The 23353-nt window shown below is 43.8% G+C and overlaps 2 protein-coding genes across 3 annotated transcripts; both read left to right on the top strand.

Moving 5' to 3' along the window:
- The first annotated feature begins 1730 nt into the window (after positions 1-1730).
- LOC110496214 (uncharacterized) lies at positions 1731-14705 on the top strand. 2 transcript variants are annotated; one of them, XR_016488503.1, is made up of 10 exons: positions 1758-1977; positions 3703-3761; positions 4122-4142; positions 4307-4579; positions 4888-5187; positions 5397-5684; positions 5942-6120; positions 7422-7446; positions 9224-9322; positions 9610-14705. XR_016488503.1 is itself a non-coding variant. In XM_021571985.3 (9 exons), exons 1-9 carry the CDS (start codon positions 1928-1930, stop codon positions 10000-10002), a joined length of 1662 nt encoding a protein of 553 aa, XP_021427660.3. In that variant the 5' UTR covers positions 1731-1927; the 3' UTR covers positions 10003-14705. The 2 variants fall into 2 exon arrangements, 1 of the variants encoding a protein (XP_021427660.3); XM_021571985.3 differs by lacking the exon at positions 7422-7446 and having other exon boundaries at positions 1731-1977.
- An 886-nt stretch (positions 14706-15591) lies between these two features.
- Positions 15592-20503, top strand: LOC110496213 (transcription factor 19). The gene is made up of 5 exons (XM_036952773.2): positions 15592-15850; positions 16297-16459; positions 17130-17735; positions 17985-18957; positions 19168-20503. Exons 3-5 carry the CDS (start codon positions 17489-17491, stop codon positions 19472-19474), a joined length of 1527 nt encoding a protein of 508 aa, XP_036808668.2. The 5' UTR covers positions 15592-15850; positions 16297-16459; positions 17130-17488; the 3' UTR covers positions 19475-20503.
- Positions 20504-23353: the final 2850 nt, after the last annotated feature.

Below are 23353 nucleotides of genomic sequence, written 5' to 3'. Positions count from 1 at the left end.
CTTGTTCTTCATGATGCTCTCTGCGCTTTTAACAGACCTCTGAGACTATCACAGTGCAGGTGCATTTATACGGAGACTTGATTACACACAGGTGGATTGTATTTATCATCATTAGTCATTTAGGTCAACATTGGATCATTCAGAGATCCTCACTGAACTTCTGGAGAGAGTTTGCTGCACTGAAAGTAAAGGGGCTGAATAATTTTGCACGCCCAACTTTTCAGTTTTTGATTTGTTAAAAAAGTTTGAAATATCCAATAAATGTCGTTCCACTTCATGATTGTGTCCCACTTGTTGTTGATTCTTCACAAAGAAATACAGTTTTATATCTTTATGTTTGAAGCCTGAAATGTGGCAAAAGGTCGCAAAGTTCAAGGGGGCCGAATACTTTCGCAAGGCACTGTATATCCATCCTGCCCTGCCTTTCTAAAATCTTTGAAAGCCAAGTTAACAAACAGATCACCGACCATTATGAATCCCACCATACCTTCTCCACTATCCAATCTGGTTTCCGAGCTGGTCATGGGTGCACCTCAGCCACGCTCAAGGTCCTAAACAATATCATAACCGGCATCGATAAAAGACAGTACTGTGCAGCCGTCTTCATCGACCTGGCCAAGGCTTTCAACTCTGTTAATCACTGTGTTCTTATCAGCATACTCAATAGCCTTGGTTTCTCAAATGACTGCCTCGCCAGGTTCACCAACTACTTCTCTGATAGAGTTCAGTGTGCCAAATCGGGGGGCCTGCACTCCAGCAGGTGTATTTCACTGGTCATCCCCAAAGCCAACACCTCCTTTGGCCCCCTTTCCTTCCTGTTCTCTGCTGCCAATGACTGGAATGAATTGCAAAAATCACTGAAGCTGGAGACTTGCAGTATATCTCCCTCTCTAACTTTAAGCATCAGCTGTCAGAGCAGCTTACCGATCACTGTACATGTACACAGCCAATCTATAAATAGCACACTCAACTACTTCATCCCCATTGTTATTTATCTTTTTGCTCTTTTGCATCCCAGTGTCTCTACTTGCACATCATCATCTGCACATCTATCACTCCAGTGTTAATGCTAAATTGTAATTATTTTGCCTCTATGGCCTATTTATTGCCTTACCTCCCTAATCTTCTACATTTGTACACACTGTATATATATATATTTATATTGTGTCATTGACTGTACGTTTGTTTATGTGTAACTCTGTGTTGTTGTTTTTGTCGCACTGCTGTGCTTTATCTGGGCCAGGTCGCAGTTGTAAAAGACAACTTGTTCTCAACTGGCCTACCTGGTTAAATAAAAGTTCAATTAAAACATTTAAAAAATTAAAAACACAGCATGGTAGCAACACACCATAATAACAACAACATGGTAGCAGCACAACATGGTAGGGGCACAAAACATGGTACAAACATCATTGGGCACAGACAACAGCACAAAGGGCAAGAAGGAAGAGACAATACTTCACACAAAGCAGCCACAACTGTCAGTAAGAGTGTTCATGATTGAGTCTTTGAATGAAGAGATTGAGATAAAACTGTCCAGTTTGAATGTTTGTTGCAGCTCGTTCCAGTCGCTAGCTGCAGCGAACTGAAAAGAGGAGCGTCACAGGGATGTGTGTGCTTTGGGGACCTTTAACAGTATATGGTCTGATATACCATGGCTGTCAGCCAATCAGCATTCAGGGCTCGAACCACCTAGTTTATAAAGGGATATCATGCAGAGCCGAACCTCCGGAGTCCGGATTCTAACGAAATTGCACGAGCTCCACCGATCATTAATAGACCACAAACCGACACCTACCGAGGCTCTCCAGATCATCCCGATTCGTTACACCATTGAAGTCCCTTTATTTGACGGGTTGGGGGTGAGGGAGAGGGGGACGATATTAAGAAGAAAAAAATAATAATTTAGCAGAAAACCCTACTTCCTATGCCCCGCCCGTCCCATCTGCTGTTTTCGGATCCAAGCCTGTCTGAAAGGTATTTACCAGCATCGAATTATGATTCATTGGTATCTGCTCAGTTCTAGCGGTTTTTTATTTTACCGGGAAATGTATGGGTTAAATTTGACAGTTTTTTCGTTTGCTGGCTGGTATTTTGGCTGTTTTTTTATGCATGTCTAACAGCTATATCCAATATGCGTGATTTAGGGCGTGTTACCGGTAATAACGCAGCAGAATCGGGTAGGATGACAGTAATTACCTTCATCTTCACCTAGAACACATTTTAAAAAAGCATTATTATTTTACATGTAGAGTATAGCACTTCCCATAAACAAAGGCTAATAATAGAAGATAGAAACGGGGACAATGACTATTGTTGGGCACCAGGCAGCATTTCATAGGCTACTTATGCTATTTGGGAAGGTTGAACGCCCTCTCTGCATCTACAGATTGTAGCCTATATCCTTACAATGAACACCAGAACAAACACTATGAGGAGGGTCCGTCCACCCCTCTCCCCCCCTCAATCGTTTATGTAATTGATGAACGAATGGTAGTTCAATGTGAAATTGGTGATTCTTCATTATTCGTTTGATGTCCTGCCCAATGCGTTAATGCGTGGACACCCTGCCTGGACACCCAATCGTTACGCTTCGTAATTAATGGGAACGACAGATGGCAAATGTAGCATAGTCGCTGAGCAAGTGTTTGGTATGATCACATATTCACTGTACTGAAGAGAGAATACAAATCCACACGCGTGACAAAAATCCTAACTGGAGCGAGGAGGAGTCTCCTCTATGTCTTTCAGATTCCTCAGAGCAATATAGTCATCATCATTACAACAGTGTATTATCTTGTTGGGACAGCCCATGCAGCGGAGCGTGACACACCCTTGTCGCACCACGGGTGTATAAGACTGCACACTGTTTTACTGAGAGATAGCACAAGAAAGAGGATGCTGCTCGCGCGAGAGTGTGTAGTGGAGGAAGAGCAGCACGGGGATGTCAAACTGATGATATATGTGCGAGAAATTGGGGTGAACAATTTCAGCTCTGAATTTGTTAAATAGACTCCTGACCTTTCAGAGTTCTGATTGATGTACATTGTTATTGCATGCGACAGGCTCAAGGCAAGCTTCACTCGAACGTAGATTAGCATCCTTCTTCTCAGATACTAAAGACAACCCATTGTAAATCATTTGCTTTCAAAACTCTGGCTACACTTTGATTGTCCTGAATATGAGATGCAAATAGGGAAGAGCTAGTGCTGTAATTTCTTAATTTATGCCGCTGAAAGAGACAATGCTTGCTAAACAGCACTCTGTGTTCTTTCATGGTTGTACGCTAGATCTTTGGAGCCACTTAACTCCTTCTCCTTCCCATCTCCTGTCACTGTAAGCAGAATGGTGGGCTGAGCCTGGGCTCATGTCCACTCTAGTCTAATGGTGGTCAGCCTCATCATCATACAAAAGAGCTGACTAATGCCCTGGGGAACTACAAGCCACTCCTGTTAACCTCAGGAAATGATGTCAATACCACTGCAGACACCTTGTTTTTTTTGGCTTTTTTTTCTTCAGTTACAGTAGAATTTACTGGGAGTACATGATTGAATATGAGCTCTTCATGTCCAGATTGAAACTACACCCTATTATGTTTAGTGAATCTTCATATCTCTACATGCATGTACAATAATTAAATCCATATTTAGATAAGCAATATCCTGCTGTAAAAAAAACAAACTTTTTATTTGGTGTTTTCAGAGATTCAATCAAGATGAAAATAATTGGTGTTGCTGTGTTTGGAGCCATGTTCTGCACTGGTAAGTATATTGGAGAATTAGTCACCAGGGATTTAGGTTGAGAGGTTGAAAGAGCATAAAGCAAAGTTTGACACAGTCACATGATTACATCAGATTTGATTCACATGAGTACAAAATTGCTAGAGTCATTTATTATCTGTTCCTTTTCCCCCTCATTAATTTATGGAGGGTTTGATGTTGTTGACAGCAGTTCTATTTTTGGCGGTGAGAATCTAGGGCATTTACATTGCAAACGCTTTGAGATATTTGCCAAGTTCTGTGGTTTCTCTTCCAGCAGAACAAAGCATTTCTAACTTCTTGAAGGATCTTTGACAAAGAACATAAAGTAATACTAAAATAAACCTCTCTTTTACTCTCCAGTTCTGACTGCTTCCCTGAAAGGTAAAGTCACGCATGATCTACAGTTTATTCTGTCTATGACTGTCAAAACCTGAAGATTGAATATGAATACCATCACTAACGTTTCCCTGATTCAGACATATTATTCCTTATACTCTGGAGTCCCCTTATCAATCTCCACCCTCCTTTCCATTCTCTGTCTTCAGTCAAAGAAGAACACAGGATTGCTTTTTTCGGCGAGGATGTGCACATCCCACTCCCATCCCTAGACAGCACTGAGGTTCTCTTCAAGCCCGCCTCCAATCCAACCGCCGAGGTGGTCCTCATGAGGGACGGGCGGGTGGTGGGCCACCGGGCCCAGCTCAACTCCCTCAAGCACCTCATCCTGGAGGATGTGGGGGAGGAGGACGAGGGCATGTACGTGATCAAGAACACCGAGGCGCCTGCCGATGTCAAACACATCCTCCTCCTCGTCAGGGGTACTGTTCTTCCAATCACCGTACAGTTAAATAATCTTCTGTCCTTTTTAAATTCTTCTAACTTTTCTTCTAACGTTGAAATCGACTTGTTTGTAACCTCCTACTTATCGGGGTTTATCCAATACATTCACTGTCTAAGATTGTATTTCTTAGACGCAGATATCGATCTAAATGAGAGTTCCTTGCATTTTTTTTTGGCCTGCAATCGATTACGATCACTGTTCTGATGCAAGTGCAACTGTATAGGAATAAAATACTCCCCCTGAGCCCAGAGTGACAGTACTGTGCCGTTGTGTGCTCCCTGGCAGATTGCGCGCTGGAGCAGGTGGTTAAGTACGGTGAGACATACCACATCCCGCTCAGCGACATCTTGGGCCCTATCACCCTGGAGTTCAGGCCCAGTCAAGCCCAGGCCAATCAGACCACGGAGCCACCGGCGGTGGTGCTGCTCAACCAGACTTCCATCCCAGCGGAAGAGTACAAGGGCCGTCTGAGTGTGTCCGAGAAAAGGGTGACTCTAAGCATGGTGCAGGGGACAGACGAAGGTAGCTTCACCGTACTGGACCGCGACGGGAGGGTCAGGAGGAGGTCATGCCTGAACGTGAAAGGTGAGAGGAGGAAGACCACAGTCCGAGAGGGAGTGGTCAATGCCAGAGATGGAAGGGAGATAATACTTGATCCAGGGGTTTTGAAATTGTGGTTAGTGGTGTGGCCAAAATATGGTAAACAAAGCTTGAAAGACACAGGCCAAGGTAAGAGCAAAAACAACTATTTGACAACTTTGATCCTTTTTTTGTCCCGCCCCTTTGTTCCAAAGAGCACCAGAACTTCGTCCACCTATCATATGGCAGTACTTTGAAGATCAACCTGTTTGTGGACCACACCAAAGTCAACCTCCTGTACACTCCAGACTGGGACCGGAAGGACCGGGTCATACTGGAGCAAGGAGAGCTGGTGGTGCCGTTGGACCCTTCACTGGACGGCAGGCTGACTGTAGAAGGCTCCATGTGCATTCTGGAGAGGGTCCGGTTCAGTGACACGGGGCTCTTCAGAGTGACAGACCTGTTGGGGTTCCCTGTGACCAACATCTACCTGGAGGTAGAAGGTAAACCGTGGGTTGTCAGAGAGGAGACTAGGGCTTTAGCATATGGATCCATGTATCACCCCTTTTAATGGTCTTTCCTTTCTCTTTCTTGTTATTGTCATCGATCGGACTGTCTATTTCACTCTATTGTTTTCATGTTGGAACTCTCCACATTCACCTCCCCCGTCATCCGTCTCTCCTCTTTTCTTGGTGTTCCTTTCCTCCTTTCTGCCTCCTTGTCTTCCCTTTCCTTCCTCCATCCTCCCTCTCTCTTTTAGCTTATAAGTTACCCGCGCTGTATGTTGCAATCCTCTCCTTACTGGGCTTCCTGGTCCTCCTCTTGCTGGTGTGCCTGTTCTCCTGCCTGACCAGTGTGCGCCGTCGGGCGGAGAAGGCGAGGCAAATTGCCCTCATCGCCCAGCAGGCGGGCAAGGGGGATGGAGACGCATTTGTCAAGGTAACTCACCCAAAACGCTTCCTCAACAGGGGTGAACACTTCAAGACACCACGATGCAACCCTTTTACTATAGTTAGGCAGCATCTGATTTATTAAACCTGTGTGCTATTCTCATGTCGAAACACCTACATTTATGAACAATTATCGGCCATTGTCTCTTCAAGAGCGCAGTTTTCACGTTTTGGTTATTCATGAGTATTCTGGAACCATGTTATTCTGATTGTAAGCCTAATATCCTCGTAGAACATAGCACACTGCGACAATGGCTCAATATGATTCCAAAATGAAAATGCTATATTGCTATGAAATATTGGTGATGGTAACCCCTCTTAGAGGGATAGTGAGACATATTGGATTCCTTACCCTGTAAGCAGTCTATGTACAAGGTATGACGGCAACCCATGCTTTGGTTTAGTTTACCTGGCCGCTGTTTCAACTGCTAACCGTTTAACATTAGTGGCACGACTCCAATGCAAGTCCATGCAAACAACATCATCCTAAAGTATCTTAAAATTGGTTTTGCGACTCCGTGTAGTTACTTAGAGATGATTTGGACATGACAATGTTGACGTTGTTCCCATTGACTTGCATTGGATTTGTGCCACAAATGCTAAAAAGTTGAACAAAGCTAAAGCATGGGTTGCTGTCATCCCTTGTCCATAGACTGCTTACAAGGGTAAGGAAAACAACATGTAATTCTGTAAAATTATCACTTTTAAATATGGTCAAAGAAAGATGTCAGTGGACATCTAACTGTATTTGTGAGTGTTCGTGTGCACCTTTTTCTGTCCCACTCTCTTTTCCTTAGAGTGCATTCCTGTGTTCGTCTTTTAGTCTCAGATATATAGCTTTGACTACACTTAAAGGTCCTAATTTACGTTTGTTAATTCGCTGGAATTCACCATGGAACAAAACCTGCCTGCCCATTGTCGGATTCCTGGATGTGTGGCGCTTTGAATCACACAAAATGAGATCATCCACATATCATTAGTCATCACTCTCTCCACACGGCAGATTCCATCACAGTGGCCATTTCAAGTGTTTTGTCTGCAGCCCACAATGTTGCCGTTGTCACACAATGAGATCACACATATATCATCGCTCGCTCCATATCGCAGAACCCATCAGTGGCAACTTGAAGTGTTTTTTACATTTGCAGCCCACAATGTTGCCATTGTCCCCCCATCATCTTTATCTCAATCCTTATGTGTTTGGTCCACCCAATAGATGTCAGCCTAATTACAAGTTTGGGGAAAATCTAGTTAACGATTTGCCTTTGGTTACGTTTCTCCCTCTTAAAGGAGCCTCCGACGGAGCCTCTGCTTGGTGAGAGAACTGTGTTCTGGCTTCATTCCGTAGTGTTAAGTGGATGAATCTGTATTGGTGTTTGTACTAACGCTCTGGGGATGGTCATAGCGTCACTATGCTGTGTGGGCCTCCTACCACCGTCAGTGATTATTTGTCTGTGCCATCCATTCCTCACCCTTCCCTCCTTTCGCCAAATCTCCAAGCTGACAAATAACTGCAGTTACTCATTCATGATAATTCATGATAACTGCAGGCATAGCCTCAGTGCAAATAAGCATACAGATGCAGCCGTCCAATACGATTCAGCTATTCTCAAGCACACATGCACATATGTTGTTGTTCGGGGGGGGGGGGGGGCAGAGTTACAAGGTAAAAATGTATTTATGTGTATGTGTGAGTATGTGCTGATTTGTGCGTGTGTGAATCTACTGTGCGTCTGTCTAAGATCGGGGCAGTGGCGATTAACATATCAATTGGCTTGGTGATACTGGACTAGATCTACCACTTGTTTTCTTGATTATATGCAGTGGTACATGCAGTGGTACATGCAGTGGTACATATGTCCACCTAGTTAGTGGCACACTTACAGTAGCCTACATGCAGAGTATACAGACATAATGTGGGTTTAGGCTGTATAATACACTGGATTAAGTTGCCACCCGGACTAAGATTATCACAGCTGTACAGTACGGCATTATAGCAATTAGTGTTCTCTAGTAACGGAATACTGTGGAGATGAGTACATAGACATGAATTAGTGCATCAAATAACTACTGTACTGTACATCGAGCAAGAGCATTAGGTATTATGAGATCATGTAGTTTAAGAGTACACACTGGGTGGATTCTCTGGACACAGATTACTCCTGGTCTAAAACACATGCTCAACGGTGAATCTCTGTTGAGGATGCTTTTTAGTCCAGTTACAGGCTTAATCTGGGTTCGAGAAGCCGGGCCAATTCAAGTACTGTAGTAATTATTCAAAGTATGCGATACTGTACGTCCAAGTAAGATTGTATTCTTGATTGCCAAAAATTTAAGGGAACTCTATTGCTTAATCAGCTACTAGCCCAACAGACATTTGTGTCAAAGCTGTGCCATTTCTGTTTGTTTCTATTTGTCTGTGTCTACGTGTGTGTCTGTGTAATTTCTGTACACCTGATGCTATACATTTTTGTGTTTGAAAGTGGTGTACCGTAGATAACTTACATGTATATATTGTGACATGATGTGAGGGGCCTCAACTGTTCTAATTCCCCTGTAAGGTGTTTGCTCTGGAGGCTTAGACGACACTATCAATATGCAGCGAGGCTTCATGTCCCACTTCATTATGGATTTCTGGAGACTAGGTCGACAAAACCTGGACAGCCTGTCTGATTGCCTTTGCGCTCCCCACAGCAGTTTCCGGAGCGTTTCCGACATAAAAATCGATTGATCTACCTCATCTCTCGCTCTCTCCTGACATACACACTAGAATGCGATTCCTTGTCCCTCAAGAACGATGGCTCCCCGAAGCCTGCTCCTCTAAACCTCCAGGGTGTTCTTTTCACACCAACAACTCCAGTCGCTCAACTTGTCACTCTATATATATATACACACACCGTACGATCTTATACATCGATATAAGAGCTTAATGTGCAGTACATGTACATTTTTTCCCGCCAACTCCTGTTTACCCGTATGTGTTTTTTATGACGCGCAGTATACATGATGAAGTGAACCTGTGATTGCTACTGTAATGTGTGCTTGCCGTGGTTTCCTGCTAAAATACGACCCTCTTGTGCTGTTGTTGGTAGGTTGTTCAAGAGGCCTATACGCGGTTCGCTGAGGAGTCCACTTTGACGTCTACGTGGGACAACAGCAATGCCACTGAAAGCACGGAGGTCACTATTAAGGTAAGCAGGGCTCAGGGAAACATTATGGGGTGGGAAGTTGCCTACCGGTGCGCGTGTTGAGTTGCAACAGAAAAACAGGTTCCACCATTACAATTGCAAATGTAATTGTAAAGACAGACATAAACAGAAATACAGGGGGTAATGTTTCCATAAAAGGCTGAAAATAACCTCCATGCCAAGCAGTACCTAAACGACATTTGCAGAAACATCATGAATCATTCATGTTCTTTTTTTTTGCTTACCCTTTCTTTACACACCCCTCCCCCCACACGACTTTTCTTCCACAGGGTCTGGAGGTATCTAAAGCAGGCCGCTACCACACTCTCTCCTCGGACAAGAACTTCCTGGAGATGAGCGACTCGGGGGTAGAGTTCAACTCCTCTGGCCTCCCGTTAGACAGCGAATACGAGACGGACGTGCCCCAGACCTTCACCTCCCACAAGCTGCTCCTCAACAACTCTGACAGCGTGGCAGCCACTGTCATCCCAGAGGGAGATCAAAGCGCCAACCGGAACCCCGACTCGGCCATGAGCCCCAGCCTTGTGACCCAGGCCCGCTCTGAGGCCGACGCCCCTGAAGAAGACCTGATGGGTGACAGCACGCCAGAAATGACATCCAGGGGCGCCGAGCTGGCTGGAGGACTTAAGGCAGCCGACAGTGTTGCTGAGCCTGGCGATTAAGCAAGCAGCCCATTGATTCCCAGTGCCACCGCAGAGAACACCATCACCTGAGAGCACCTGCATTGTATTCCTAAAAGTCAGACACAAACCACCGGACACCCTAACAATCTTTACTCTTCAGCCTCAATTACTCCCCCACTCACACAGACACGACCCAAATCCCGATCACTGCTTCTTTTTTTTTAACCTAAAGCTACAAAAAAATACTTGGTGTAAAAATAGCCAGTCTAAATGCGCTAGACTTTCTAAAGAGGAAAAATACAAGAACTTAGCTCATTAGAACACATGAATTCTGTGCATACAGGAAATGCATGTGTAACGGTGTTAAGAGCTAGGTTGAAATGTCGCGGATGGAGCCATCCACTTGGCACCTTCTGGGTGGCTCAACCCGTTGGCATGTTGTCAAGGAGGGCGGTCACGTGTGTTGTGAAGCAGAGGATCACTGGTTTGAGCCCAGTATGTGGCAGTGACCCCCGTTACACATGTTTTTAAATTAGACTTAAAGCTAGAATGTATCCTTAGCTGGCCCAAGAGGGAATTGATAGTATTAATTACTGATAGTACTAAGTATTAAGAACCACAGACTCAGAGATAATATCTAAGATAACTTGGTGGACTAAGGGAAAATGCAAGATTAAAATGTCCAAAAGGAACGAGTGCACACTGATATCAAAGTAAAAAATGTTTTAAATAATCCTGTAAAAATGTATCCCAGATTTCCTATAATGACAAAAATGACAGATCTACAACATATTTAATCCATCTTTCTTATTAGCATTGAATGTCCCTACCACTGATACTATGTATGTGGGGCCATAGACATAGCAGCAAAATGTATGACATAGGCCCAGGGTAATAGACCAACTTAATTTTACAAATAAAATTGTAATACTAGACTAACAAAACCAATAAAGACAAAAGGTAAATAACACTTCTGACAACCACAAGCCCATAGTTTCTGACATAGGCCTATACCGCTACAATTTCATTACATGACAGAAATTACAGGCAAGGCTTTGGCACCAACTCAGAGAAAGCGCTTGTCTCAGCATATAGCCTCTATAGAGAGCTAATTCTTGATAACTGATACAAGCCTCGTAGATTGAATATCACCATGCTATGCAAGAAAGCTTGTAGTGTCCCTGGGCATGTAACAACGTTTCCAAATCTCTGCCACTTTTGATGACATCATCCAGTAAAACACATGTTTTAAACATCCCTTAGCTTGCAACACAAATGACCCGGAACTAATACAACGGCAACTTCACATCACTCCATTTTGAACCCATCTACATAAGGGCATGTTTCTCATTACAACCCCAGCCACTGCAGAAAAAGCCTTGGAACAGGGACTTCTGGTTGGAAGGGACCTAAACATTTGGATTGTTGCCCTTTAATAAAGACAGACTCGGGAGTGATAAGATGATGAGGCAGACCTATTGACAATGAATGACCTGCATGATGTCACCCTTCCTTCTTTTTGTATCCAATTGGTAGTTACAGTCTTGTCTCATCGCTGCAACTCCCATATGGACTTGGGAGAGGCGAAGGTCGAGAGCACGTCCTCCGAAACACAACCCAACAGCACTGCTTCTTGACACAATGCCCACTTAACCCATAAGCCAGCCACACCAATGTGTTGGAGGAAACACCGTACACCTGGCGATCGTGTCAGAGAGCACTGCGCCCGGCCCGCCACAGGAGTTGCTAGAGCGCGATGGGACAAGGACATCCCTGCCCGCCAAACCCTCCCCTAACTCGGACGATGCTGGGCCAATTGTGTGCTGCCCCATGGGTCTCCGGCCGGCTGCGACAGAGCCTGGACTCAAACCCAGAATATCTAGTGGCAAAGCTAGCACTGCGATGCAGTACCTTAGACCACTGCACCACTCGGGAAGCCCCCTTTTTTCATTCCTATTTTGCCTGACTCCACGGCCCAAAATGAGTGCTAAATTGATAAATGCTAGCGATTAAGCCAACTTTCCTGACAGACTGAAAACACATCGCTTACTGAGATTGGCGCGCCAACAAAGCCAGCAAAGTTATTACGATTCAATGCACTTGCCGCTGCATTCATCAAAGTCTTTATGGGAGAAGGTTTGCACATTTCCTTTCAACACATTATGTACTGTCAGATTCATTTATTTGAACCAAACATCCCACCCAGAATCTCTAAACGACTAACAGTCGCTACTTCATCTCAATTCAGTACAACATTTTTTCAAACGCATTGTATTTCAGATGGGTGAGGATGCACGACTAGATTATAAGAAACAGAACATGATTCTTAATCCAACATCGTGGTTGCTGAACTGTTGAAATTTCAAGATTATTGTATTGTCTTAAATCCTATGAGAATTGTACTGTAAAATAGGCCTAATATCCCGGATCTATTCAATATATTCAGTCTGAACAGGAAAAACGCAGAAACCGTTCGCCAACCGCTCAGATAACATCAGTGAGAGATGTCCGTTTGTCCATTTGCTGCAAATATATATTGTAAAGTCATCCACCATCCATTTTCTTCAGTAACACTATATTAATACACCCATTACAACACCTGACAAACCATTCCACTAAGGATTCCCATTGGTTTCAACTCTAGTCCAATCAGGTTCGGCATATTATTAACGAGGGCATTCTGTATGTCGATAATTGGTGTGTGTACACATGATCATGTTAAAAAGGTCAAAACAAAGGGAATGAAGGGGTGTAACAGTCCCAGGAATTTGTTGGGGGACAGCGTCTGCTAGCAATATCGCTACCTCGTGTTGTGACCGATTTAGGATGTCTGTGAGTGGAACTCACAGAGTAAGAGTAACTGAGTAAGGCAGACATGATTGGTGTCTGAAAGAAAAAGCACAACTATAACATGAGAAACAGTTAAAAGTATAACAAAAATGTTCAAAATGAATTGAATTGCAGCTGTTGTAAATAACACTACCGACAAAATAAAAAGTATGATTCTACATTCCTTTTTTTGGTTGAAAATGAAGGTTAAATCGTTTTTAATGCAACATGAGAATGCCGGACAGCGTAAATAAATGTCTTACGTGTAAATTCATCATATATGATGTAGCTACTTGATCGTTGCTATTCTATCGGCTATTATATTGGTTTTGTAGAATATCATTTATTTATAGATTTGTGTTCAATTGGTGTTTCATTTGTACTAATTATTTAGAATTGATGTCAACTTTGACTAAAGACAATGTAAAATCCACCTTTAAAGCTATCCCTTTCATATCAGGTAACAAGCTACTGAATCCATAGTCTGATGAGGTATATTTGACCCATTCCTATTTTAACTAATTAAAGGGGATTGCTTTTTAATTGAATCTTGAGCAATATCTGCGCTTTAGCACCGAAAAACAAAGATATATATATCTAAAAATCTTACCTTACAAATCTTACCCAAAGCTCACTTTTAAAGCACTCTTGTATATAGCTGAGATATATTGCATGTGTATAGCCAATACTGTTTCTTACTGCAAAGTTATGCAATATTTTATATCCCTTGGGTAAGTTGGGTAATTTATCCTTTCACTAAGTTCACAGTAGTTATACTGATACACGTAATGTAGGAGATGCCTTAGACTGAGTGATCGAGGAGACATAATAGCAGTAAAATGCCTATTTTTCTGTCTCTCGTTCTCTTCTCTCTTTTGCATCACACATCATCTACCTAGAGTATCACACGATAGTATCCGAACCTCAGAATGTTTTTTGGGAAAATGCTAGACATGCTTGAACATTTCATAAGAACTCTTAGTATCACGACTACTTTAACTAATACTACACTTTTTTCTTCTTATGCAGATAACTGCTGTCAGCTATAGTGTACCCAAAAACTACTGCTGCATGTTGAGCCGTAGGTTGCCTGTGAGACAGCAGGAATATTGCCATATTTAAAATGCAACTTAAATACTATCTTTTTGGTGTCTGTTCATGCAGTCAAAGAGGTATTCTCATTGTCAATATTACTATGGCTCAGACTGGAATAATGTACACGTCGCCCGCAAAAGCCATTACAAAATCACCTCTGCAATTTTCACAATGATTCTATTTCCTTAATATTGATGTCAGCCAACATGGTATGTAAAAAAACGGTCAACCAGAGTTGAGAGTAAGTCTGGAGTGACTTTATGCTATGTACCGGTAGAAAACGTGGGATTTCGGCAACAAAGTATGACCATTCATTACAAAGTAATTCATTATTAGTAGTATTTAGTATTCAGCAATCTATGTCCATTTGATCTACTTCAGGGTTGAGTTCACAAGGCCGAAGTCCATAGCTGAATTCAGCTGAATGGTATACCTGGCAGGTTTAGTTCAGGTACCTTGGTGGGAAAAGATGTCAGATGTAATCAGGAAAACTGCTTCTGAAAATGAAATGATGCGTGCTAACCTTGGCTATTATGATTGCATTTTATTGTTTTGTTTCATTTCAAATGAATTACTTCCCAAACTTGCCTGTTAGGTTTAAGTCCAGAATTCATACTGTTGGCTCTCTAGCTATATTATCGTTGACTTTTATAATACTTCGCTATCACGTACAAACAACTATGCCCTTGTGTGCTAGAATTAACCGTTTCGAAAATGTTATACTTTTGGCATCATGCACAGAATTTTTAGGAATATTTTTGTTCTTCTGTAATGAATGAGCAGTGTACATTAAAGGATTTTGAAGAGACAGATGGAAAAGGATGCCATAATTGTGTCTTGTGTCAGTGCCATATCTGCAATAATATTCTTCCAATATAATGAAAATACTGAGCTGAGGTAAACTCATTAGGGAACATTCTTAGCGTAGGAGGGTTGGGCAAGTCATTTCCATAATGAAGTAGACCTAGGGCCTACTGGAGGTGTGTCTACAGATTGTTACACAAGATGATGTGATATAACCAAAGATTGTTGGTGTCCATTGCTGAATGTTATAAGCTTGCCTGTACAAAACTTCACCAACAATCTTTCTACTAACCTGCATTTGGTGATGCTCTTCTTTGTTCTCGATTCAGGAAAACAGTTTATAAAGGAAAACTTTATAAAATGTCTGTATCCAATTGCAGGTGGTTCTACAAACACCATATAAAACTCAGGAAGATAGTAAATACATGTTTTGTATCGAGTGAGATATGCTTACTGCATGCATCTGTTTTAGTCGCCCGGTCACCTACTTCTACGTGTGGCCATGTCTCATGTATAAGAAATTGTTTTCCAGAATCAAGAACAAAGGGAGTTGCAGATTAGATGCAAAATCTATGGCGCTGTTTGGTATAGGCAAACCTGTTAAGTTCAGTAATGGACACCAACAACCTTTGGTTATATCACATCATCTGGTGTAGTAGGCCTACAACCTGTTGCTACTGCAGGTTCTGCAGTGCACTGTTCTAAGGTGGAAGCCACGTGGTATGAAACGCTCTAAAAACCTTATCAATTTATTTTTCTTGAATCATTTCCTGTCTTAATTACAGGAAAACTCTTAAATCAACAGACACCACAGCCTGTCAATTAACTAACTACCTACCTACACTTCACCTGCGAGTCACTCTGCAGTGACTGAGTTTCATTTAAAACTATGCCACAGCTGTGAGTGACAGAGCAGAGGCGGGCGGAAATGGCGTGATTCAAGCGCAAGGAAGCCTGGATGGCGCGCCAAATTTCAAAGGACTTCCTGGGGGAAAAGAACGCGAAAATCTCCGTTCAGCAAACAACGACGTTTAAATTGGACATAAATTATCAAAAGACCAAAGTATATAGACAGTTTGAAACAATCGGCGGCGTTAGCATCATATTTAGACAGTGGATAAGAGTTCAAGTGCGCCAGATTCGAGCCACTTTTGTGGAGGTATGACTTTCAATGTGGATTACAGGAACTATCCGGCTGTCTACGCCTTGATTGTGAAATGCTTTTTCCCAAGTAGTGTATTTTGACATCTTAATATGATGCGGTGTAACGATGGTTTAGTTGGTTGACATTTGCATATTCATCTTGGCAAAACTATTCGTTGTAATTTAGCTAGTTACCTAACAAAAGTGATTCACTTGTTGTCCACTGCTTTGTCCCTGTGCCATTTCACCACACGAGCCTTGTGCTACACTAGCAAATCAGCAGCACTGTCAGGCATACAGTAACGTTAGCTATTAGCTACATGCAGTTTGTTCGTTTTTCGTAGAACAATGTGCATCATATTGGTGAACGCTCATAACGGCAAGGTCGTACCTACAATTCAACTACATGTAAAGTCTATTTTGATGCATTTTTAAAATTTATACAACTTTTCTGAGGTGCAGCTATGGGCAACTTTGATGGGGGCCACAATCTGAACTCATCATGAGAGGCCACAGTGATCAGGGCCTGGCCGTAGCCTTTCTGCAATTCTGACTTACATCATAAGAGAAACTGCTGATGCACAACCACATTTCGAATTGCATTGGTGTCTTCTAACTCTCAACGGTAAGCTGAGATCCCGATTTGAGTTCCTAAAATATATTTTTGGAAGTGTGTGTGTATTCGTTTTTGGAAATTGATATGTGGGCCTACAAAAGGGGGGCCCAGGGCTGCCAGATAGGGCAATAGAGCTGGGAATTGCCAGGGACCTCACAACACAATACTTAGGTGCCAATATCATATGTATTGTGATTCAATGTTTCAAACATATTGCTCACTATGTCTTCTGCAGAGAGCATGAGAAAATTGGCTTTGATCAGTCGGGGAAATAAGTAATGAAAATAGGTTAATGTTTAAAAAGATGGAGAACAAGCTATAGGATAAAAAAAATACTGTACCAGAGTTTTGGCACCGGTCCTGCCGACTAGCGCTAGCTAACACTACCTAGCAAAAGGTAGATGTACAAATCGATACTTGTAGTCAAAGTATCGACATATCGTCCAAAGTAGTGATATAATATCGTCCAAAGTAGTAACTATCTACTTTTTTGCTCCCCATCACTAGGCAATAGGATGCTAAATTGCCATCAATCCATAGATTGTCACTTGTTAAATATGAAATGGTCATAATTGATTATATTAGCAATATAAACAAGTTAACTATCTATGGTGTAGACAGGTTGAGTGAGTCATATGGGCATGCTGTCTTACAAACGTTCCCTCTTCTGTCTTTTCAGATTGAACCACCTCAAGCTGCCAGCACTAGCTCCCAGCCTTTTACGTGTCAATTTCTGAATTACTTAGCTTAGTCAAATGTACACGGCCTTACAACTGATATTTTGGTGACATTACTCAGCAAATAACCGTGCAGGTTATAGATTGTATACGATATGTTTGACTGTTAAAACGAGAGTTTTAATGTTTAATCTGTTCAAATTCATTCAACACCACATACTAACAACCAAGCTTTTACCAGCATTACAGACAGATGTTTTTGTTATCACATTCACTGACTTAAGTGCTATTTAAGCAATGGAAAGCTCTATGTAAGAAAGTAGCTGTTACTGACTGGGGTGGGGATCAGTTAGTCGCGGCCATGCTGTCCGGCGTCCAGCCGTGTTTCCAGCTGCTGAGAATCGGCTCGTCCTCTACGGATTCAGCCCGGGACCTGTACACGTTCCGGCCTGCGCTGACCCACTCCGTGTTCCGGCTGGGCCGTGAGGCAGAGCTGTGTGACGTCACACTGGACTCGACGTCTGTGTCTCGGATCCACGCCGAGCTGCATGCGGAGGGAGCAGCCGAGGGGGGCTGGAAGGTGCAGATAAAGGATCGGAGCAGCCATAGTGAGTTCCACACCATCCCACATGATTACAGTACACCGTTCTTTGAAGAATCACCACCAAAGACATTAAACTGTGATGTAGTCTATGATGTCTGTCATTCTATCTTTGGGAGGGATTTAATATTTATTTTGTTATTTTTCTTGTCACATATTCTAGAACTACACACACTTGTGTTTCGTTTCCTTAGGTCTCATTCAACTCTTCTACTAGCCTTTCATCTGAGCTTTCTTCTCCACCTTCCCATGCCAGGTACCTGGGTGAATGAGGTCCGGCTGCAGCCAGGTGTCCAATGGGAGCTCTCAGATGGTGACACGCTCACCTTCGGAGGCCAATCAGAGAGAGGAAGCCCAGAGTTCTACTTCCTCTTCCAGAAGGTTAGCGTGCGGCCGTTGGACTTCGACGCCATCACCATCCCAAAGGCCGGCACCTTCTCCTCCGACCTGAAGAACCGAATCAGAACGAGCCTGGACCGCAAGGCGGTGGCCAACTTGGATATCAACAGGGCGACCGTCATTCTGAATTCCATCGGAAGCCTGAGCAAGATGACTGGGACTCCTTGGACGTTTAAGAGGAGGTGTGACGGCAATATCACAGACGCAAGCTCCACCTTCTTTCCTTTTACATCCTTGGTCCCGCCCTCCACCCCTCCTCCCTTTCCACCCACTACCTCTGTGGTCTCATCCAAGTCACTCCCGCCCTCATCCAAGAGCAGGCGCAAGTCAGCCCACACTGTCCTTCTGGAGGATGACAGCTCGGACGAGCCCGGGAACCACCGAAGAGTGAAAGACGGACCGAGTGGGACGAAGAGAAGGCGCCTCTACAAGTCAGAATCTGAGGGTTTCCACGCTCATTTACCCAAAACGGACCAGGATGTACGACGCCAGTTTGAACTGAAACACGTGCCTGTGCCCAAACCGGTCGCAAACTGTCACACCATCGTCGCTAACGGCAAACTCAACCATGTTTCCTTCAACATCAGTCAGAGGCGGGAGATTGACCCAAACAATCAAAGAACTGGCCCAAACGTCTCTGTGTTTCGCCAGCAGCATATTTTTCCGCCGCCATCCTCTGGGCGGGGAAGGCAACGGGCTCACAGCGCCCCAGTTTACTCCCCTGTGGTGGTGGGAGGAAAGACTTACACCCTGGGGTCTCCATCCTTGAGGATCTGCAAAGAGGATGGAGAACGGGCAGGGCAGTTTGCCAGATTTCACATCACCTCTGGGTAAGAATGCCCTCGTGTGACGGCATCCAAACTACAGTGACTTTGCTCTATCATATATGACTATTTCTCATTGTACATTTTCCTTCTCTGGAAACGAATACGCTCCGTTCTCACGTCACATTCTCAAATATGTATTTTTTTGTGTTGTATAGTGAATACGTTGAAAGTCGAATGTGACGCTCACACCTCGCTCTTCTCCCTCCCTCCCAGCAAGCTGCGGGGCAGACCAAGGAAGCACCCTCCTCCGCGGCCCTCCCTTCCCCCTCCTTTGTCTTCCTCCTCCTCGTCGTCATCCTCTTCGAGCTCCTCGTCGTCGTCCTCAGAAGACGAGGTGGAGGGAGTGTCCCAGGGGGTGGAGCCATGTGCCGCACCTCGCTGCAGCCTGCCCCAGCAGGACACAGTGCAGTGGGTCCAGTGTGACGACTGCGACGCCTGGTACCACCTGGACTGCCTGCACCGCGACCGCAAGAACCTCCTGCTGGACCCCAACGCAGACTTCCACTGTGGCTGCCGCTGATACAGCAGGAGTGGGTCACAGACCCCTACACCAGAGTACACTTAATGTCTTAATCATACCACAATGAATTATGGGGGGGGGGGAGAAATACACGTTATTCTTGTATAATGGGGATTATATGATCAAAATAGATGTTGTACAGTGTTTGTGGAGGTAAAAAAAAAAGTTGCGACTGAGGCTCTTATGAACAGTAGGATGGGTCTCGTACCTAATGGTTAGAGGCTGCCCTTAACTGACATGTTTCAAAGTGCTCATCTAAGCTCGCTCTGACGCTGAGCAACGGTTTGAGGAATTACAATGAAAGCTTGTACTTGGGTTAGCGCTGGTAACCCCGGGGACTGATATGAACTGAACTATTTTAGCCGCACACAGGCTACTCTGGTGAACAGTACAAGTCTCGAAACGAGTTGGCTGACAGTGACGGGCTGCAGGTTTTCTAACTTCCTGTACGAAGCACTTTCATATTGGGTTGTGAGTAAACCCTGCTGTTGATGGGGCTAAATGAAGGTGGTATTGGGAGAATTCGCCAAATTCTTATCTGCCGTAACACAATGTGCATCGCAATGCTCTCATCGCACAATGCGATCTGCTTGAGCTTGATTCTATCCTGTGCGGTAAAGATGTCCACTCAAAAAAAGATGAGCGTGGGTTTTCTGCTTTCATTCTCTGTTGTGTTGATGCCGACTTTATTTTGTTCTTCTGTCTGACGACTTCGATTCATATATCTAACGATGTATCCGTATCGGTCCAAAACACGACGAGATTTCAGCTGTGGAGCAGGGACTGCTTGTTCCCGCCCTACTATAGCTCACCAGTTGCTCCTTCCGGATCTTGATTGGCTGACGTAGGACGGCTGGAGTAAAAGCCGGCTCTCCAGGAAGGAGGGTTTGCCACACCTGATGTATGGTCACAAAAGACTTCACGCCGTCTTCACTTTGATGATTATAAAGATCAGCTCGCGGGAGAGCGTTACAGTTTGGATGTTTTCTCAACGTTATTAGGGAAAAAAATAAAATCTATTTAAAAATGTGTTGATGGAGTATATTTTCCATCCTGTAGTTCACAAGTCCGTCTGTTCGCAGTGAGTCGCATTGAGAAAGTATAACGCACACCTGTTGTGGCTATTGAATTACCAGGTGCGCGGTTTAAAAAAACGGTGCTAAATTGAAAAGGAACTTCAGCACACTGGTGATCTTGACGCAGCAGCTTCACGGATTTAATTGATCTTCTGCGGAGCATCAAGATCACCAGTGTCAGCTTCTTTTCAATTCACCATGATATTATCAATGACTCGTACTTCGGCCCTCTGGGGGTACATATCCATCTGGTTATGGCTCTGGGTTGTGAGTCGTGGTAACGTTCTCTGTCCTTTCTAATAGCTTTTCATCCAGATTTTCTTTCACCAATTGGAGTACGTCTCCTCTCGGGTTAGTGAGGTGTGCCCTGAAGCCCTGGTTAATGTGATACCAAGTCAGATCTCTGCAGACTGCCTCAGACGGCCAGGGGAATAGATTATAGAGCTGCCCGACTCTCAAGGGAGAGTATAACATTGTCTGTGTTTCCATGGCAACACTTTTCGGCCAGCCACAGCAACAGGCAGTGTTAATTCTGGGAACCTTGGAGGCGATTGGAAATGAGATGGTAGGGAGGGAGGAAATCTATTTGACTCGGATAATTGTAGTCTGAGGGAAAATGCAGCACTGTTATCGGGAGGGTGGTAACGAGAACATGGAGCTGAAAAGCTATTTCACATTGTTATTGTTCGTTACCAGCAGAGGGCTGTCTTGTTCTTTTAAGTGAACTCTATGGCTTTTTGACATGGCTTAAAAGTGTCTGGTGTAAAACTACCTGTCTGGATATATTTATGCAGCCATTCCCAATTATTTTCAATGAAAATCATATGTTTTCATTACCCAATTCAACGAGAATTCAATATCTTTTGAACGCATGCGGGTGAGAAGTTACTGCGTGGGCCAAAATAGGCTTGGAATGGATGGATTGCAGTGCATTTATTGCCACGGAATATTGTCAGACACCCCAGACAAACTGAGTTTGGCCCGTATGTGCCCTGGTTCCTGAGAGGTGTGGTGTGACTGACACACAGGCTTAACCAAAGCCTAATGGGATCACTGGAGAAGCCGCCACTTCCCCCAAGAACCTGTTTCTGCCCTCAGCGCAGGATATGAGACGCTTACTATTTCCTCCCGACCCCCATCCTGACCCTGGTTTGGTGGGCTTCCAGAGGGGAAAACCTTTTTACTCACTAGTACAGCCTGAGAGGTAAGTGCCTGGAACACAATGAGCGTACTGTTCATAAGCCTTGTGTTTCAATTTAATGAGTGTATCAATTACACTCAGACAATATTAATGGGCCATGGAAATGAATGTCTGATAGGACTTGCTGGGTTATAATGCTTGCGGTTCCAAGTTGCAACTCTCTCAATAATGAATAAAACATGGCCTGTAACAACAGGTTATAAAAGTATGATTCTAGAAAAGATTTAAATAAATCACTTTTGGTAGAACCGAGGGGAGAATGTATGCATTACTTATCGCCACAGGTGGGCAATGGGATAGAGTCCATTCATACATTCATGGCCCTGTTTCGAGCTGACCAAAATTGTAGTCAGATACTTAACTTGGGATCGAATAAGCCTGGAACACATATTAAACATTTTATAAATCTGAGGTGTTGGGTTAAATGCAGGAGACACATTTTGGTTGAATGCATTCAATTGTACAAAAAAAGGTCTCCCCCTTTTTCCTTATCCTTAATATGCCAGTTGTAGGAGGATGGTCATCGCACATGACCAGGCTTTATGTCGCTGATAACTAACTTTGATGGATGGCCCTGGTGTCAGAGGGAGGGGAGAGTAAGTGTAGCGGTAATTGGACATGCCACTTTAATGGCAGCCTATCTGTCATTAGGCTCATCAGAGAGGGTTTAACACGCTGCCCAAGCATACAACACACCCTGGTATCACAGCATGTAATGAAATGACCAGTTATGCCACCCATAAGAACACATATGCTTTGTCTCACAAACATGCGTGTGCGCACACACACACACACTCACACGCCATCACTCACACAGCAGCATCTCACAGTGGGTGGCATGCTTCATTCTCTGAACTCAGTCCACAGGTGGTAAACAGAACAGCCATCAGTCGCCAGTCTATCCTAATCTCTAAACAAATGGGACTACATCTGCACGGTAATGTTTGAGTGATCTGGGGTGTTGAGGTTAACATCACAAGAACAGTTCATTATTATTCTAATCAATTTGGCTATATCAACCCTCCAGCGTCTTGGTATTTGAGTGATCTGGTATTTGAGTGATCTGGGGTGTTGAGGTTAACATCGCAAGAGCAGTTCATTATTATTGTGAATCTCACAAACAAGATTGTATTTAACTGCACCTACGGGGGTCTGTGTTGGAGAATTCTGGGGTCATCAAAACAAGGTTGTACTTAACTGCACCTATGGGGTTCTGTTTTGGGGAATGCAAAAATAAATTGTCTTTGTTATCATTCCACGGCTCCCACCTCACCTTCCCACAGGTCGCACGGCTATTTCTCAGTGGATGAAAGTAAATGGGGGCAATGGCAGGTGGCTTTATTGTGGGATGTGAAGCAGTGCCCACTTCGTCTTCCACAAGGGCAAACTGCTGTTGAACTACCCAATTACGTGGCACATGTTCTCTAAATCCGCTGCTTGTAATGAAGAAAGCGAAAGCATCCTCCCAGTAGGCTGTATCAGATCTCTCTCCGTAATTGATTTAAGTCTTTTACGTGATTGAGTGAAGTCTATTGAACTGCCAATTATGTGATACACTTGCTCTGCATCTGCGCCACTGCTGACAGTAAATTAGCGTTCTTG

This window comes from Oncorhynchus mykiss, chromosome 18 (assembly GCF_057628025.1).
Source record: "Oncorhynchus mykiss isolate SJ-2025 chromosome 18, ASM5762802v1, whole genome shotgun sequence".
In the NCBI taxonomy this organism is placed as follows: Eukaryota; Metazoa; Chordata; class Actinopteri; order Salmoniformes; family Salmonidae; genus Oncorhynchus; species Oncorhynchus mykiss.
The sequence above is the reverse complement of the archived record's forward strand: the minus strand, read 5'-3'. Positions and strand labels throughout refer to the sequence as shown.

What these genes read in the sequence shown, in the direction of transcription:
- LOC110496213 (XM_036952773.2), top strand. Translation starts at nt 17,489, where the DNA reads ATGCTGTCCGGCGTCCAGCCGTGTTTCCAGCTGCTGAGAATCGGCTCG. An exon ending in AAAGGATCGGAGCAGCCATA is followed by an intron (nt 17,736 to 17,984) that starts GTGAGTTCCACA and finishes TTCCCATGCCAG; the next exon opens with GTACCTGGGTGAATGAGGTC. An exon ending in AGATTTCACATCACCTCTGG is followed by an intron (nt 18,958 to 19,167) that starts GTAAGAATGCCC and finishes CCTCCCTCCCAG; the next exon opens with CAAGCTGCGGGGCAGACCAA.
- LOC110496214 (XM_021571985.3), top strand. Translation starts at nt 1,928, where the DNA reads ATGCCCCGCCCGTCCCATCTGCTGTTTTCGGATCCAAGCCTGTCTGAA. An exon ending in TGGAGCCATGTTCTGCACTG is followed by an intron (nt 3,762 to 4,121) that starts GTAAGTATATTG and finishes TTTACTCTCCAG; the next exon opens with TTCTGACTGCTTCCCTGAAA. An exon ending in ATGGAGACGCATTTGTCAAG is followed by an intron (nt 6,121 to 9,223) that starts GTAACTCACCCA and finishes TGTTGTTGGTAG; the next exon opens with GTTGTTCAAGAGGCCTATAC.